The sequence below is a fragment of the Cephus cinctus genome, unplaced genomic scaffold (genome assembly GCF_000341935.2).
Source record: "Cephus cinctus unplaced genomic scaffold, Ccin1 Ccin1_scaffold0153, whole genome shotgun sequence".
In the NCBI taxonomy this organism is placed as follows: domain Eukaryota; kingdom Metazoa; phylum Arthropoda; class Insecta; order Hymenoptera; family Cephidae; genus Cephus; species Cephus cinctus.
The window spans coordinates 1,874,568-1,893,956 of NW_014332881.1; the positions used below are offsets into that span (position 1 = coordinate 1,874,568).

The following is a 19,389-nucleotide window of genomic DNA, read 5'->3' on the forward strand; positions in this document are numbered from 1 at the left end:
TTTTTTCTTTGAGGACCTGCATTTTTTTCTTTGCCACACAATAAGCTACGGCTGCTTTTGATTTCGTATACATATTTTCTCTCGATTCTTCGTATTATTTTTTGTGGCTATATTATATTTAGTCTATGCATTGTTTTTGAAGTTTCCGAGAATCCAAACAGCATAAATTGCGAAAGGAACTAAATCAATCTGTAAGAATAAGAACAATCGGATGAATCGAAAGACAGAAATATCGACGTACTACTTTCAAAAGTTAAATCTCTATAGAACGAATATCATATTTTGTATCGTACAAAACGGTGAGTACTCGTATAAAAATTTATTTTAAAAACCATGATATCTATTGAAATGAAAATTATCTATTGGAAATGCTTAGACTCTATAACAATCAGTTTCTTTCGTTAACTGTCACGATTTTCTCGTGACGACTCATCACTAGTATACTTCTTTTCCATGTATCCTCAGCAGCTACAGCCAACGCACACATTGGCAATGGCAGAGACCCCCGCCATGTGGTGCGTCTATTTCAGTGCTTGCTCTCAGCCAGACTCATGTATGTATGCACCTCGGGTCGCCTTAGAGTCCCTATCGTTTTTTCTTTCTCTCTCGTGTACATTCTCTCACTCATTCGTCTCTCTATTTTTTCGTTTCTTTCTCTTCCCTTCCAGTATCTTTCTTGTGATTCCCGACTAATGCGTGTATCCTGAGTTCGTGAGACTGGCGTGGCTTCTTCTTGTCCTCGAGCACTTCATCGACTCATAAATGTCCTCACGTGTCCGCGTCGTTTAGCAGAACCAGTCAATGGTCTCCCTTCAGTGGAGTTTTCATTGCTCCAAAGAAAACCGAAGGCTTCACGTGTTTCGTGAAGGAACAAGTGAAAAAAGAGAACCGATCTTTGCCCTTTGGAAACCTAAAGAAAGATTTAACTGACAACCACTTGAACTGACACGTGAACAGTGAATGAAGTCCTTTTATACTTGGTAGATTTATACGATTTATAACCTTCAAAGAAGCACGTAAGATTTCATCTCCTCAAACTGCTTAATGAATACATGGAACTTGGGAGGACCGTGAGAGAACGTCAAGCTGAAACGAGCTTCCTAGATAAAAAAATATAAGGATTGATCACAGCTGATCAAGACCGGTCGACGACCTATGCTTTTTTTCTGAAACTGTTCGTCATTTCATTTTCATTGTGCTTTTCATGTTGCGGTTTTAAGATACGAGAAGAAAAATATTCGTGGTTGGGATTGCATCGGTCTTTGGTGATGCGTCAAAGATCACTAGAGCGCGGATTAGTTGAGTCAAGAATGAAGGGAGTCATTATGTCTTTGATCACGGTGTAAATCGAGTTACTATTCCATTGGTAAATGCTTGTATTCATGGGACAGGATTGCATTGCTTCAAAGAAAATGTAAGGAACGCGAACTGTCATGTGAATTTTCAAATAAATTCTACCGTTTAATCTTTCGTGACAGTTTTACAATGCGACACTTTATAAAGCATAGTTTCTGTATATATTGTTAACGTACAGTAGCGGGACTGGCAGGTATGTAATAAAAAACAAAGGATAAGGTGGGTGGATCAAAAATGATTTTTTCATAAATATTTATTTCGCTATACAATTATATGACAGATAAATTAAGTCAGTATAATGAGTCGACCAAGCACGTGAATTCAAACGGTGGGTCTATTACATCCGACGGAAGTCAGCGAACTCGGTTATAAATAAGTTCCGTTCGGTGCATATCGATTAACGAGGGCAACTGACAAACTCGAATCGTTTTATCGAATATAACGAGTTTGAATAACTTTAACTCGAAACAGTTCAAGTAACCTGCGTGCATCAAGATTGAACGTTCACAGCATCGTAACGAGTCACGAGACTCGGGACTCAGGACATTTATTTCGAAATATACGTTGCAGTTAAAAGTTTGAAATTACTTGGGAGTTTCTTTTCCAGCGATAAATTGCAGTCTTGTTCCTAAATTTCCGCTGAGTTTTGCTACGTCATAACCTATAACAAGTGCACTCTGTCGTGGGCGAAAACTTTACGGAAGCATTCCTGACTCTAACTTTTGACCTTTGAAAGCCACGATGTCAAGGATACGCATGCAAAGTTCAGTAAGAATCGATACTTCGAAAATTTCACGTTTCTCGTAATCCTTTGAGTCATACCAAGAACTGGGAACAACTTACAGTAAGCTTGTCTTATTAAAACATCCGATTTAAAATGCATATCATTTAAATATAGAAACCGCATCGAATAAAATACTAAATGAATATTTAAAGTGAAGGCCCATGTAATATAACGTGAATAATATTCAGCTACCTATTCAGGCTTATTAATTTTATTAGCAAATTTCATCAGTCAAATTTTACGAAAACATAACTCGATTTAAGCTTTCCCATTAAATGTAAATCCATACGAAGAAGAAAGAAGCAGTAAGTATAATAAAAAAAGATAACAAAATCTCATTCATCGGTATGGAACAAGAGACCTGCAATGTGATATTTGCAAGTCGATTGACTTCTATCCATATAAATATATAGTTTGAATAATGGATTTATTCGGTCCATCACAATGCAACTCGGCAGGCAGCAAACTGGTACAAGAAAAAGGATCGAACGATCAGCGTAGTCGTAGGTCGTGACTCCCGGTGTCACCCTGTAAGCATCATATCTGGCATTTACTCTCTCCTTCCCCCTCATTCATTATCCATTCGAATCCAGCCTTTTCTCCAACCCCTATCTTAACCGAACAAGGGAAACAACTAATTACCAGCAATCGATATCCATCGATGAACCTAACCTTCATTTACGCTCCAAGACGAACGAGGCCGACAACGAGCGTGGCGATACGGAGGCCTCGTTGTTCCTCGCCACTCCATAATACTTTAACAATCGATAATCGTATATTTTTGGTGACGTGCGCGTGACTAAACTTGTATCTACGAAACCTTTTTACTCCAGACGATTCTCCTGCCACTGGTCGGCACCAGCAAAATCAGTCCGATCCTTCAGCCGCTATTTCGCCGAACTTCGACACTGAAACGATAATCATACAAACGTATCCTGCAGAATTCAATTTTGTGAACTGAGTTTTATCTCGCGCGATATATACGACTAGTATATTTTTGGACAGTCGAACATTTTATTTATTGTGAGGTTTTGGAACTGAACTACAACAAGGGAATTAGGAGCTGAAAATTTGAATATTCACAAAATGTTACACTCTTCTTGCTTGAATCGTCCAATGGAGTGCATCGTTTCGAAAGTCAGGTGAATGTGTGAGTTTTAATGTTGATATGAAAATCACGAGATACTGTGTGTATTTGGGTCATGAAATCAGTGTATATTTTAGGGACCACCTTTTTATGGATTAGAACGTAAATGAATCTCTTCAAGATAACATTGATGTTGCGGCCTGAATATTCGTAACTACATTTTTTTATTTATCAAATTGTAACAATGCCGAAATTTAATTGTTATTTTGTGTGTACACTGGGTTTTGTTTACTTGTCTCTACCACTTTTATTTTAATTGTAGATATTATTTATATATTATAGCACTCTAAATTGCTGATGCTCACTGATTCAAGAAATTCAGTTAAAAATTGTTCCTTCTCAATAGGAGAGAATAATCTAGAAAACATTTAGAAAGGGAAACCGGAAACGCAAAATGGACAGGTACGAGAACATTGAAGTGGTTGGTGAGGGAAGCTATGGAATCGTGATGAAATGTCGACACAGGGATACTGGTCAAATTGTAGCGATAAAAAAATTTTTGGAAACGGAAGATGATGCTCAAGTGCGAAAAATGGCGCTTCGAGAAATTCGAATGTTAAAGGTACCGATTTTGTATTACACAATTAATGATTCAATCACACTGAAAGAATGCGAGTCGAAAACGTAATTCCATCTGACGAACAGTACAGAATTATAAGTTTCAGTGAAAACATTAGACTTTTTCGTAGAAATTACATCACGAGAACCTGGTCAACATGATCGAAGTTTTCAGACGTCGGAAACGTTTCTATTTGGTTTTCGAATATTTGGATCACACGGTTTTAGACGAGCTAGAGAATTTCAGTGGCAATGGACTTGGAACGGAAACTTCTCGCCGTCATATTTTTCAAGTTCTACGAGGATTAAGCTATTGTCACAACAATAACGTAGGTAACATTTTATGATATTATAGGTACTATATATAGAACGCCACGTGCTTCCTATCCTAAATTTATTATCCAATTTACGTTATCTTCGCGTGCTGTACTATTTTCATATTATTTTCGCATCCAGCTATTATCAACCATTAGAAACTATTTGGTAGTAGAAATACGTTATTTCGATCCGACAGATCCGATTACAGTTTTCTAAAGGCACGTTGTGATGTATGCAGAGATAGTTTTTTTTTTTCAGAAGACTCGACCTTTCAATGACGTCAGATTTATATATAAATACTCCTCTCTTATACTTAGTATTTTACACTTGCATGCAATTTTTAAATGTATCATAATATCCATTAAACATTTGTAGATTATGCATAGAGACATTAAACCAGAAAACGTTTTGGTTTCGCCAAATGGTGTTGTCAAACTCTGTGACTTCGGTTTTGCGCGATTAATTTCCGGATCCCATGAATCCTGCACAGATTACGTAGCAACCAGGTGGTACAGGTCACCTGAATTATTGGTCGGTGACACTCGTTATGGTCGACCTGTAGACGTATGGGCAGTGGGATGTCTATATGCAGAAATGATGAACGGTGATCCATTGTTTCCGGGAGACAGTGACGTTGACCAACTCCATTTAATTATCAAACTTCTTGGTTAGTAATTCTTGACCATGTTATAACTATCTGAAAGTATTTTTCAGACAATTAAATAAGGAAAAAAAATATTGCATGCAAATGAGAATAATTTTTGGTCCAAAGTTAATAACTGTAATTCAATGGAAAGAATGTATAATGAAATGCATCCGCAGGCGGACTTTGTGGAAAACATCAAACAATCGTAAATCGTAACAATGGCGTGAGACTTCTCCGCAGAGCCAGTGTTGGGGAAACTGTAGGACAACTATCTGGAATTCGTTTGCTACGAGGAATATTTCCCACGTGGACCTCAGCAGCTACTGACTTCCTCTCGCAGTGTCTTCGTATGGATCCAGATTTAAGGCCCAGCTGTTCAAATTTATTGGATCATCCTCTCTTCACACAGGATGGTTTCGTTGAGAGATTTCTTTCGGAGTTGCGCTATAACATTTCGAAAGAAATGGCTCTTAATCCATTGATGTTGAAGAGAGTTGAGACGAGACGTATACTTACTCTTTCACCTGAAGAACAATCTAATAGAATTTGTCATAGCAGTTCTGGACGGTAGGTCATGTTTTGATTCCTGTAACAAGAATTATTATAAAAGTATAGTGTTTGCGCATAGTGAAATATTCTATAAGAAATTATAACTATGATACGTATTTGATATTTTGAAAGATTGAAAAAATTACATGATATTACAGGTGGCAAATGAATCTCATAAAGGATAATAGAATTCTTACCGATAAATCAGAAATTGACATTACCGAGCAGATGGAAGTGCTGCCACCTGATAGATCTTCTGCGATACCAATAAACCGAACAAGAGGACCCTGTTATTTTGGACCGGTATCTGTTATACCCAATACCACGTATATTCGAAGATTGGAACACAGGGGTCTTTTATTGCCAGATTCAAAAGGCTGTTCCTTGCCTGCTCTTCCTTCAAGAGAATCCAGTCACGTGCGGACGAATAACAAGAGGAAGAAACTTGATTTGCCCAATGTGGATCGTTGATTTTAATTCGTATAAATTTTAGCATCTGGTCAGACTCGTCTGATCCTTGAAGAAGTGCCGTCGATCGGTAACTGTAATTAAAAATATTTTTTAATTGGTTGAAATGAAAATTTTACCACAATTCCATATCAGTATCAGATTACAAGAATCATATTGAAAGACTCGTGAGGAATATTGTGACTATCAAAAGTTCGACATTTTCATTGTACGTAACTGTAAGAGTAAATACTCCTATTTTTACTTAGTTGAAATTAACTCATTATTCATTAAACTAATTGTGAATTGTGCACAAAATAATTTCCGATATATCGAACAAAATCTTATATTTGTAAAAATCATATTATATTTAAAAATGAAAGTTGTTAGTAGATGAGTAGTATTATCTATATAATGGCGTAACTTTCTAGTCTGTTCGGAAAAAGCGTTTCAGATCTAACTCAGGCAATCCATTATTGTCAAATAGAAGAATGATTACAAAATCATTAGAATGGAATATCGTGAACGAAGGACCTACTTAAACTGATCTCAAAATATTTTAATGTCATAAAAAACTGTTCCAACCAACCGACATAGTGATTCGTAATTTTGAATTCGACCAAACAAAAAATAAAGCTACAAAAAAAGTAATTTAAATAACTTGTAAAAAAACTATTTTGAGATTAGATATTCTTATAAGAGTAAAATGCTGTATTTATTATTTCAACTGAAACTAATTTAAATCGAACAATTCCCATGACAGTATTTTTCCATTAGTCAAATCAACTGCATGTAAACTCTGTCTACATTCCGTCTTTGATTCACGTAGTAGTTCCATTTTTTGTATACTGATTTGCTTACTCGAATTGCGAATCAATCGCTCGATAACAGTATCAGTGCATTGCCCTACTGAAATAGAACTATTGTACCTTTTCTGGGTGATAAGTTCAAAGCCAAAATCACACAACTAAACTGAAGTATAAACGATTTTATCGTTGCAAGGTTTTCCATTAATACTTGTCCCGATCTTTATCCTCTGGACAGGCTTGACAAATTTGATTGAGATCTTGAGTCTTGACAGACTAAGCTTTTAAGTTGACAGATCGTCGGTATTGCGCCCCTGGGAATTAGTGACATTGAAAAGCATAATTCACAAGACAAGCCAGGGTTCATGCATCAAGTTTATATTCTACCTGCTTCTTTGTCGCTGGCAACTTTTTTAAAGTAATTTTTACGAAGGCTGACACAGTGATTTTACATACTAGAAAAAATCAGCAGGACTAGGACAAAATTATTTAACGAATTATCATTTGACAACAATAAAAGTGCATACAGCTAATATGTGAAGTGTATGAAATAAATGAAAAATGCATATGTGCAATTTCACCGAATCTATCCACATAAGAGTTTATTGTATTTCAAAGTCCGAATAAAAGTTTCTATGCTGAACAATAATTCGATTATCTCTAGATGCTAACAGTGATAAGACGGAAATCGATTTTGCGATGTCATATAGTTATAGACGATCATGATGCCTTGAAGTGGGTACGAGAGCCACAGTAGGTAATAAGTACTTTTGGAAAGTGCCATTAATAGCATTCCAGAGATAATATCTATTTGGTACATTAACGCAGAGATCCTGTATTTGACCCAGTATTTTAGAGGTATCGCTACTGCTATATATTATGACTATTGCCAACCCTAAAATTCACCCACATAATATACAAAGCATACAAGGGACTATATATTACAGGTCGCCTGTAATTTAGGTACTTTTTTAAAAATATTTAATATATTTTGATATATCAGGTACATCGCTGTAATTTCCTTGCTGGGTAGTTACATAAGAATGGCTACCTGCGGAATGTTGAAATATGACGAAAGTATGTTAATATCCACCGATCCAAGAGTGACTCGACGCGAATAAAATTCTTTGGGTCAGGCCGGGTTACATCGATTTTTGGATACACCAGAGACAATGAAGATTTGCTCAACCCTAAACATCACACTTATTATATTTTTTATTCAGAAGTACGTTATGATTGCAGTCAGGGGTCTTATTTTATATCGTATGCCATAAGACGGTCCCTTTTTTAAAAAAAATGATCTTAAGGCCCGATTAAACTTTATAGGATTAATCACCCTTGGACGTTATCTTTAATGAAATATATGAGGCAAAAAAGATTTATCTATATTATACCTATTTTCAGTATATACAGTTTAAGTAGTACTCAATGAAAAATTGTTTAATGTCAGCAATTGTTGAATACGATATATTGGACGTAATGTAAAATTCGAAATTATATGTAATCAGTGTATGCACAGAAAATTTATTGCAAATATTTTATTAATTAGCAATTTTTTGTCAAAGATCCAGACAGCATATACATCTTAAAAACGACACATGTCATATTGGACGTCTTTGAGATGACTTTTTGACAGCATATACATATAGTGAGGATTTTCATACAGTATATATTGTGAAACAATTGTATGAACAGGTAAAATATGCCAAGATAAAAGTAATGTGGAAAAAAATATTAAAAAAAAATCGTCAAAAATTCTGACAGCTTTAAATAATCTTTTCTGAATCATAATTATCTTCGAGTTAAAAAAATATATGTAAATGCGTATTCTGCAGTTACAGTTATCACACTATACAAGGTATATATAAATCACGTATGCGAAAGCAAATATTTTGGTATAGAGAATTTATCCCCGAGGCAATTATTACATCTGACTCATTGACTTCTCATTAGAAATACTTTCATCGATATATTTCACCTGGCACTTTTAATATGAGATAAATGACAAAAAATAAATGGCACAGTCGTGATCAAGAAAAAAATGGACTTTAGTAAAAATTTTTCATTTTAATTAAAAATATTAATTAAATTATTATGACTTTGATATAAATTATTTTGTAATTATTTAAAAATCCAATATTTCTGCTATTTTTTTCCTTTTGTCAAGCAAATCACAGTCGGGGTTGGTTATGAGAAAAAATATTCATATTACATTTGCAAATTAATCTGAAATAATGCTTTGAATTTCGTAACAGAGAAATTAACATTTGCGCGAACTGGACTTGTTGATTCCGTTCAAATTTAACCTGCATATATATATATATATATATATATATTAATCTATGTATAAATCGAGTACAGGTACTTCGTAGCATATATGTCAATGTTTGAGAGTGTACGAATGCCATTTAAGCAAGAGTCATTATTAGATGGCGATCAGAAGTTAACAAACAAATTATCGTCATACTCAAAGTGGGCGGCTCCAGATATCGAAGTAAACACGTACCACATGTAGGTTACCGTTGCGCTCTACGTTGCCTTAGGTTAGTTCGATTTGCTCGGCAGCATTCTTCGTTAATTTTCAATTAAATTTCATTTTATTACGAATTGATTTTACGAAACGACACTATTATATTATACAGGTAAAAATTACGTATCGTAACTTGCCGCAACGATAGACGTATTTGTACAGTCGAGAGAATCGATAAAAAATTATATTAAATTGAAAACTTGAAATTCTAAAAAAAAAATACTTTTTAAATCGGGCGATTCAATTTTTGTAATACAGCCATCTTTTTATAGAGTATACAATATACAGATATACTATTTGCATAGTGGCTCTGTTTTACACGACACATTTAAAACTCACGGGTCAAGTTCGCATCAAGCATATGTTTTACGATGAGTTTAAGTTTAAATTAATAAAAGAAAAATTAAAGTCTGTAAAAAAATTTCTCATTGTATATATATATTATTTTGATATTAATTGTTAAAAATCTTACTTTATTTAATTACTTAAATTAATTAATTAACTACCGTGTTAAGTTTTCTATAGGATATTTTGGGAATGGACACCTGTCCGTCGATCTTGATCGGGAACACCCTGTAGATAAGTATGCGATACGAATAAAAGTGTATTAAAAGTGTGCGAGGATGTGGGAAGCTGGCGCCAAACTATTGTGCAAGGTAGACTGAAACTTGAAAGCGGTCTAAGGACGTTTACTCGTTCTCGGACAGTACGAGATTTACCGTGGTAGAAGAGATTCCGTATGAAACTATTAGGACTCCGTAAAAATGCAGATTCCGTAATATTAATATATCCGCTATAATAAATCATTAGGTCAAAATTTTAACGCATGCGATATATTATTATTTGTTTTATTATTACTTTATTATAATCAAATCAGCAACTTAATAATGGCTTATAGCTGTTACAACTAAATGCCTGTTCCTTTGATGAATTTGAAGTTTACAGAAGAACCCCTTCCGGTTTGGAAGTTACGTATTTGCGATATTAATTTTTCTTTACGTTATTAACCAATACACGAGATGACGTATCGTTCAAAGGATGATGTTTTAGGTGAAATCTGTTTGTTGCAATATTTGGAAGTAGATATTTCATTGAAATTATTCATAGAGATTCGCACCCTGAATTTGAGTTCTGAACATTTGAAAATTGAAGATCCGTGAAGAATTTTTTCTATTCAATAATTTTCATTGAATAGCTAATATAATGTCGAAAAAGCTATAATAATAATAATATTACTATGCATATAGTAATAATCTAAGATTCTTATGAGTATAGCTATATACATACATTGTCTAAGTAACAGTACACACTACAAAAATCCCCCACGATTTCTTACATCATCCAGAGTAAGGCACTAATTTTTTTTTATGTAATAACACGAGCAAGAATTCTTCAGACTATAAGATCAAGTAGGCAGTCATCAAAATTTGACCTGTATTTTCATCCGGGATCAAGATCGTACTCATGCTACTTACATGACTTATAAAATTCTGTAGATTAGATAAAAATGATTGATAACAGATCATATGATTTGTCCTCTTTATTAATTTATTTGCATTATTTTTGGCTGAACAAGTTTGTTGCAATTTAATTTTTTTTTCAATTTGACAAAAAATTTTGGTTTTTTCAAAATATTTTTCCCACTCTTAAATATATTAAATATATTTCCAATTACGTTAATAAATCGTTCGGTATAATGAACCTCATATATTTCAATTCTATTTACGTACATTCCTTAATGCTTTCCATTTCCAATGACATAACAAGCCTAAAAGAAATAAAAATCCCCTAAACATCAGATCACAAACGAAATGCACGCGACATGTTTGAGAGCCCAAGTATAATTTAAAGTAGCTATACTAAGGGAAAGATGAGCCCGGGGGCTAAGTAAGATCGTGATACGTAGTATTAACGAGCAAATAAAAAATACGAATAGAGCCCCCAATATTGACGTAGCAAAATTAATCTGTAACTCGGCCTCGGAATTCTTTTCAAGCGTTACATAAATTCAAGCTGTGGGTGCTGCAAAACAGAAAATATACTTTTACGTCGGCCTTGCCCGAGGCTAGAAACGGATTCGAGCTACTGCTCCGTGAATTCGTACTACCTTGACCATCTAGGAAAACCTCGGTCGATCGTTTACCCTCGAACGGATTGAATGCAGGAAAATTAATTTTCACGAAAAAAAAAGTCCGAAAAATTAATAATCTGAAAAAAAGTTGTCTTCAATGTGAAATATGAAAATTTTGTTTGGTTCCAATCATTGTTTGTAACTATCGCTGAACTGTGGTATGCAACCTGGCCCACTTCATACCTACACCACGTACGTACTGGTCCAGTTTGGAAGTGAATGTTTATTATGAAAATGTAGGTCAACAATTCTAAGGTCTATACATATAAAGCGGTTATCCTGTGCACGGCCATGCGTTAGGATCGGCCATATATATTTTTGTCTTTGTTCATTTCAAATACGTTTTACGCAAATAAATAATCGCCCCTTGTGACTGATCCGCATTCCATCAATTCGATCAATGACGCTCCGAAGGTTTTCGCCCGACCTCGTCAACTTGTTTGTTCGATATCTTTGGCGAAAATTAAAAAAAAAAATTTATTTATATTCAAAATAATTTGCACCGATACGCTATCAAGAATACGGGCGATATTCTGAAATCTGAGATTTTGTGCTGTTAAGCCAAATACGCGTGTTCAGTGTAGCAGTTAAAAATTTTTTTTTCAATGCGACTAACGGTAATAAAACGTTTGCAATATTGTCAGATAGCATCGGAGAAGGCGGAGTCGCGGAGGAACTTGTCAATGTTCCATTTACAGTTGTGCATCGATTATAATTCATAATACGAGTCCATTATCCTTTCACGTTAGCATAGGTTATGTCACGTAATCTTAACCGACTGGTAATGTAGAATGGAACAAAAAATCAAATGCAAGAACGAAGGGGTTATCAACCGAGTAACCTATGTATACTATGCACTGTATATTATTATTATTATTATATATTAATGCATATATTATATATTAATTAAAAATTGTATATACAAATTAGATTGATCGTATAAATATAGCTGGCAACCATTTTATGCGCTTCTGGTGTCACTTAATTTAAATGTGATTGATAAAATATTTTTTGAGGTTAAGCTTGAGTCATTCTCTTACAGTGGAAGTCGGAAATTGATCGGATCCGCGTTGTTACGACCTTTACACACTGATACTCATATGTCATATTTATTGTGTATGTACATTCTGGTATCCCTGCGTCATTACGTACACACAGAAATATTGATTACAACTGATCTACGATCTATGAATCACCTTCCGAAATAACGAATAAGTACATACTGATCTCACTCGTGATCATTTTCGTTTCGAAAGTGAAATGACTGGAGGAATGTATGATCGAAAGTCCGAGTAATAACGATCCCATCACCGATTTCGGTAGGTCCGGGTTTCGTTTTGAATACGTTTTCTATTCAAGGTTTGTCCTTATCTTATTCTCGATGAGACTTATTGGTCTTCGTTAGACGCCAACTTCAGGTGCATCACTAATAAGTTATGCGATCGTTGTATGTTTGGAAGATTTGAACAAATTAATTTTTCATTTACTTTGTGGTCATGTATATCTGTATACAGAATTTTCATTAATTTTACACTGGATTATTAGTCACGTATATATGTATACCCGTGTAATATATATGTACATATGTATATAAATATACGTGTGAAATAATCTCAAAATGTATTGTGGGTTATATTTGTTTACTTGTGTTCGAAGGTTGTAAGCAACAGTTGGTAAGTTCGTCAACTTCCAGAAACCGGAAATAAGAATGAAGCATACACTTCCCTGAGAGAACTTTGACCTTTTGCCCTGAAATTTACATTAAATTATATGTCGTGACTGCGCAATTGAATCGATGACATCGAAAATTGATAGGCCGCCAGATGAAGGCTCTTGACAAGCTGCAATCCGGTGACGAATGTTGCAACGTTTGAAACACTTTATTTGGCATTCGAAAATATACTATATGTATATACTATATGTAATTTCAATATGCATATAACGCATTGAACGAATTTAGCATGTGTTACTGAAAATTTATCGTGACGTGTGTTTATATGAAACAGAACGTAATTGAAGCTGTAGAGAGGAGGTACTGTGGCTATGACGATTTGAACAAAGAGAGGAAAGTACATTTGAGTATAGAGACTGCAGTGCCGTTAGAATTTCGAGAACGATCTTAAGACGCGGAGTATGTAATATTCAGTATTTCGATTTTTTTGGAAATTTGGAATATCTATGGGAGAGGATCTCTTTGATAAATTTTTTAATGAAATCGTAAAAATTCTGATTAATTTGAAATTCTAAATTAATCGAATTCACCTAAATTCTGGTTTTTACTTTTAATATATTTTTTGTCAAATACTTGAATACTAGATTCTTTAAATATAGATTAAAAGAAAGTTATTTAATTGCCAGGTGAAATTTCGAAAATCTATTATAATTATTGGCTGATTATTCGAAAATTGGCGAAAGTCGATATGGACATACAACTTGATTCCACGTATTTTGACAAAATTAACATTGAATTATAACAAAAATTAGTCTTAGAATTTATATAGTACATTGTAATTTTATGGAAAAAAAAATTGTTATACCTTATGCAATTTCTTATTGTAATAAAAATAATGAAAAATATAATACGTAACGGTGGCGCGTTAAATATAATACTGTGGTTACCTTTATCGTGTTCGGTGATAAAAGAAAAAAAAGGAAGAGACTCAATAAGTTAAAAGGGAAAAGTAAATGAAACTGGTCAACTTTCAGTGATCCTGATCGATAATTTAAAATCGATGCTCGGACCACTTCGCATTCTTTTCGTCTCTTTCGTGCGGTTTTGCAACTGAATTCTCCAACGGCAAACAAACTGTGACATTAAAATAACCAACAAAACTTGATCCACACACGTCAATAATATCGAGGATAATATTTCGGTCAGACAAAACATTTTTAACAAATCGACCATCCCACGACTCTTTTAATCGAAAATAAAACTTTCAATTTTTCATAAGAATTAATTCAATTTATCCAAAATTATAATTATTTTAATAAAATTCGCAAATGCATATATGTGTGTATATACATTCAAGTACAAATATTCCCCTGTCACAGTACGTAAACAGTTTCTCACGTGACTGTTATTGAATTCAATGGGTGTTCAACCGTATATCATTATATCATATAATTACTATAATTAATATATCGACCAATAAAATCATACGAAATACAATTTAGAGGGATTAACCTAACAAATGACCATGTCAAAAGAAATAATAATTAATATATACCGAATACCTTTGCTCGCCATACTCAATACAGAAGCTTTATTTTCAACGTGTGAAAGGAGAATTGAAAAGTGAAAAAAAAAAGAGATCGAAGCATGTGTGCCAATGTATTACGATTACGTTTGTATATGGGTGGTACCGAAGCGGGGTGAAAAAAATATCTTGCTGTCGTGACGGTCACTGTGGCCAACGAAAGTTTCACGATGTTAAGTTCACCTCCGGAGGAAACATCATTTCGGAGTCAGTTCTTGCCCACCGTCCGAATCGAGAGGAGCTACCGATTCTTTCATATTATTCGAATTGTCCAAATTACAACTCAGTCTTTTGGCCGCGTTAAACATTTATCGGCAAAGACTCTTTGCGACGAGTGTTAACATAGTGCAATATATAGTGATCCCTCGTATTACGAACGATCCATTTCCTCTTCTGCTCGGCGCTCCGTCGGTAAAGAAATTTTCCGTCTTTTCAAAAGAAGCCGTTACGCGTTCTTAAAAATGAAGACTTTTCTCATCGTCTTGTCAGGTAATTTCAATAACTATCAATCACTATTGTTTACCATATTTTTTATAATTATCGTTCGAATAAATTTCACGAATTTAAGCATTGATAGGAATTCTTTCCGATGATTCACTCACTGATGGAATAATTTTTTTCGTCCATTTTTAAAACCGTTGACCTTATCGTTACTTATGTATGCAAATTTGACACAAATCGCATTTAATATTACTAAATTTTTTTTGGATAATGACATTTAGCGAGAAACAAATAATCATGATCGGTGGTTGAGAATGAAGGTTTAATTTTAAGGAGGTATACAATGACGCAACGACACAAAAATGTACTTGAATTATTGGACGTTTAATAAAAAAAATGTTTGTTCTGTATAAAATTTTTAATAAATAAAATTTGAATTTTTAAAAAATGACTAATTATTGACACTAATGTTGTAGACATGAGTAAGTCAAGCTAGGTGGATTCTCTATGCAAATTTCGAGTCTATTAATACATAGCGTTATGTTAATAATCATAATCAATCACTTTGCATCGAGCTATTTTGCGGTCACGTGCTATCTGTAATCTACATATGTAATATACAAGCTGCAATTTATCACAGGCAGTTTAAAAGTAGCTTTTTTTTCATACTTACATCCTTATATTCCCACGTCATATTACAAATCACGATCATTATGTATAGCTGAATGGCGTCCATCATTAATCCGCTAATTTAACACATTACTAATGTTACGTTCCCTCAAGGTCTTTTCAAACGGATAGCTATAAGTATGTTATATATTCCAAAAGAACATTAATATATGTCTATATCAGTAATTAATCTGATAATAAATAATAACGTGAGAATGTAGCAGCAGAGCCTTTTTTTAAATAAAATGGGTAATTAAGTTTTAAAACAAATTTTGTATCGTGCGAAGCAACATTACTTATTATACCGTGAATCATTATTTTATGAGTCTTTAATGATAACACAGCAAATTAATTTTTATTGGGATTTAAAAAAAATTTAAATCATGAATTTACGTAAACATATTTGAGTTTACTTGCTTTATTGCGTCGTCATCCCAGAAACGAATATTACAATTCAGCAGTTACAGTTCGTCTATTTAATTAACATATTAAAAAATACAGTGTCACGTCTAAGGGACTCTTATACGTTGATTGTCATAGGAGAATGGCACTTATAAAAAATATATTAGTCTCAAATAGACTTTTACATGGAATAATATACAGGGCCACTGAATTACGCTTCCGTTCGCTGATCCATTACGCTCGGGATTTTACGAGCGTGACACTAATTGCTATTAAGAAGAAAAAAACAGGCGAAACAATTTATGCAAACACGTATTCATAATTAATACGTAACGGCTTTAGAGAAATGAAATCACTCGTTTTTATTACGTAGAAGACATTTTCTATACAGCTGTGTTACGACATCCGAATAAATAGATTGTATCGATTACAATAAGTGAAAAAATTAGTTACACATTAAATTGAAGAGGTATATTTTTAATTATACGTATTTCGTTTACTTCAATATTCTATTTTTGAGATAGTATAATAGCTGTCGATTGTTATAATACGGAAGGTTATGTGTCATCGCATAAGAAAATTCCTGTTAGGTTAGGTTATGTTAGGTTATGTTACGGAGTGACTTTAATCTTTAATAATCGAAGGTGTATAAAAGGACAGTTATTTCAGTTACAGTTAACTGTGTTAACCAGTGTCCTTTTAAAAAAGGAACGCGTATGATAAACGATCGCAGCGAAAGCTGTACTACCAGACCGGACAACAAATATGTCTCGATACTTTTTATTTTATTCCACGTATCTATTTTTACTTTAATATTCAAGTTGTCTATTTCGATCTTGAGGAGTTTATAAGTTCTAATCTTTCTGCTCCTGTCACGATTACTATTAATCTGTTGGCCGATTTGAAAGGACGTCTGTCTTTCGTGAACGCGAGATTTTAGTGTAAAGATAATTCATTTCTCAATTCATATTTATGATTTTATACTATTGCCTGATCAAGGACCAACTTTTGAGTCGCCTTATGTTCACACTGGCATCGAGTGTCATAATTTGTCCTTTTAAATTGAAGGAAAATGGACTAACATTTATTTGTTAAGCAGATAGTAATAGAGGGTTATTGGTATATTTATATTTTCAAGTTGATAAAAAGATATTTTCCGATAACACATTTTGTCAGAAATGCTCTGCAATGCCTATTCGCTATAGCTCTACGGATCATGTTTCGTAAAAATTACTATTTGTAAAATGAACGGTATTGTCAAAATAATAATGATCGTGCATTTAGTTCAGAAGCAAATTAACACTTACATTTTTGTTTCAGCAATGGTGGCCACCGCTTATTGTGGTCATTTTCTAAATGCCGATGGGACACCATACGATCCGTACCACAATTTGCACGTACCACATAATCCGCCATTGTATCCAACATATCACAAAGTACCCCACACCGGATTCTCTTGTAAAAATCTTGGAAATCGCCTTTGGGTAGATGTCGCTGCACAATGTCAGGTATGTACAGCCAAGTGTTCTTCTTTACCGACCGCCAGGAACAACCGGTTTTTCTTAATTACCGACAAATGGTAATACGAACGTCATCCTCTTAATGACAGTCGACATTACCGATTCTTATCGCAACTGATAAGTTTACTTAAACTGTATTGTAATTACAGGCCTACCATCTTTGTCACAATGGTCGACTCGTTTCGAGTTACCTTTGTGGAAATGGAACTCTCTTTAACGAGCAATTCCAGGTCTGCGACCAGTTTTACAACGTTCGATGCGGATCGCCTTACGAGGATCTGTAAAGCTTCACGTTGGACGGAGCATTGACACTTATGTGTAAGCATTTACGCGAAATCAGATCTCTATATTTTCGTCCATCTTATGATCGAAATTCTTTTAGACGTAACGAAAGTGTATTTATTCATATACTACCTTGTATGTACTTTGTGGGCTCGGCGCGTTTTTATTTACGGTGAAACCTGTCTGAAAGTCTTGTGCTATAAAATTACGGGATTGCACCTTTAGACGTTTGTTAATCATATGAATATTAAATAGAGACATTACCTCTATGTACTATGTTAAAAACTCGAAAGGCTAGTGTCTATTTGGTCTATTATGAGTGTATGGAAAAAAAAATAATGAACGCAGTGTCCTGTTTATTGCATTTTGTGTGTATAACATTATATCGTATGCGGTGTTGGTACATTACACGATATATCACATCGTGTTATGCTGTGCAACGCAGTTATGTAGTTTTATGCATAATTGAATGAATTATTAATATACATACATATATAGATATATAGAAACTCAAAGCATCGCGATACGTTAACGTATAATAACTCAGACAGAGCAGCGTGTTTTCATTTTACTTATTTTCTTTACGATCATACCTCGCGATTACGTATTGCCGTAGGACTTGAAAAAGAATTTTGTAAATTTAATATGACAATCATATGTTACTTAAATACCGTATAATCAGACGCAAAATGCTAAAATATCAATTTCAAGATGCACTGAGAAGGACCAAGTTACTGTAGATAATTAATAGGCTACTAATTTAGTTTCTATTCAATGTACATTTTCATAATATTTAATTAAACTATCTATTAAATATAATATTATATAATATCATTAACCATTTCCTGATGTAGCTTAATATATCAGAACGTACGTCATGCACTTGTTGTAATTTAATTGTATACCTTTCGTTACTCATTCACCACAATCCATACGTGTCCATTATAATTGCATGAAAATTAAATAAATTGACAATCTTAAACTGCAACGATAATATATATTTATTATATCTTTTGTGAAATGTAGGAAGTAAATATTTACTACGTTGATACATTTTTTTATCTCTTATCATATAGATTATTTACGTGTGCAACAGTTGCACTACATATTAGGATAACCTACATAATGTCTCGAGTCACGGAATAATACTATTTCAAATATCGACTCATGATGTTCATGAATAAATTATCTCATTAAAAAAAAGTACATTGGTTTTCAAAAAACCGGCATTAGTTAATAAATATATGCTGTCGAAATAACCGAGCGGAAGTGTCCCTTGCGCAACCCACTGCCTTCGTATCTCTGAAACCGGTATAGATAGCTGGATTGATGTAGACATCATTTTCAATCCACTGCTCGGTCGTATTAATTAAGAATAATAAAAAAACAGCAGAAAGTCACAGTCTTGTTAAAGAAGAAAGAAAACGAGAATAATAAGTTTGGAAAGTCCAAGTATTTTACGTTTACCGTGTAAAACTGATTTTTCGTTGAAATGTCAAAAATGTCTAAAACAAAAGTATAAATTTATCTGTTTAAAATGTATTAT

At 33.8% G+C, this 19,389-nt stretch overlaps 2 protein-coding genes and 1 long non-coding RNA gene across 22 annotated transcripts; 2 read left to right on the forward strand and 1 right to left on the reverse strand.

Annotated features, from left to right (window-relative positions):
* Positions 1-159: 159 nt before the first annotated feature.
* Positions 160-6,512, forward strand: LOC107263371 (cyclin-dependent kinase-like 1). 19 transcript variants are annotated; one of them, XM_025080691.1, is made up of 10 exons: positions 160-299; positions 466-553; positions 669-1,549; positions 1,637-2,445; positions 2,974-3,290; positions 3,365-3,849; positions 3,977-4,174; positions 4,539-4,830; positions 4,986-5,376; positions 5,517-6,512. In XM_025080691.1, exons 6-10 carry the CDS (start codon positions 3,682-3,684, stop codon positions 5,827-5,829), a joined length of 1,362 nt encoding a protein of 453 aa, XP_024936459.1. In that variant the 5' UTR covers positions 160-299; positions 466-553; positions 669-1,549; positions 1,637-2,445; positions 2,974-3,290; positions 3,365-3,681; the 3' UTR covers positions 5,830-6,512. The 19 variants fall into 19 exon arrangements, with proteins under 19 accessions (XP_024936459.1, XP_024936463.1, XP_024936465.1 ...); XM_025080695.1 differs by having other exon boundaries at positions 1,637-2,124; XM_025080697.1 differs by lacking the exon at positions 1,637-2,445 and having other exon boundaries at positions 669-1,575.
* Positions 4,817-17,483, reverse strand: LOC107263380. The gene is made up of 4 exons (XR_001536671.2): positions 17,349-17,483; positions 5,580-5,900; positions 5,326-5,395; positions 4,817-5,253 (listed from the first exon to the last, which is right to left on the reverse strand). It is a non-coding gene; the product is annotated as an uncharacterized LOC107263380 (long non-coding RNA).
* LOC107263377 lies at positions 13,857-19,335 on the forward strand. 2 transcript variants are annotated; one of them, XM_015730516.2, is made up of 3 exons: positions 13,857-15,018; positions 17,362-17,549; positions 17,711-19,334. In XM_015730516.2, exons 1-3 carry the CDS (start codon positions 14,991-14,993, stop codon positions 17,843-17,845), a joined length of 351 nt encoding a protein of 116 aa, XP_015586002.1. In that variant the 5' UTR covers positions 13,857-14,990; the 3' UTR covers positions 17,846-19,334. The 2 variants fall into 2 exon arrangements, with proteins under 2 accessions (XP_015586002.1, XP_015586003.1); XM_015730517.2 differs by lacking the exon at positions 13,857-15,018 and adding an exon at positions 16,167-16,510 and having other exon boundaries at positions 17,711-19,335.
* Positions 19,336-19,389: the final 54 nt, after the last annotated feature.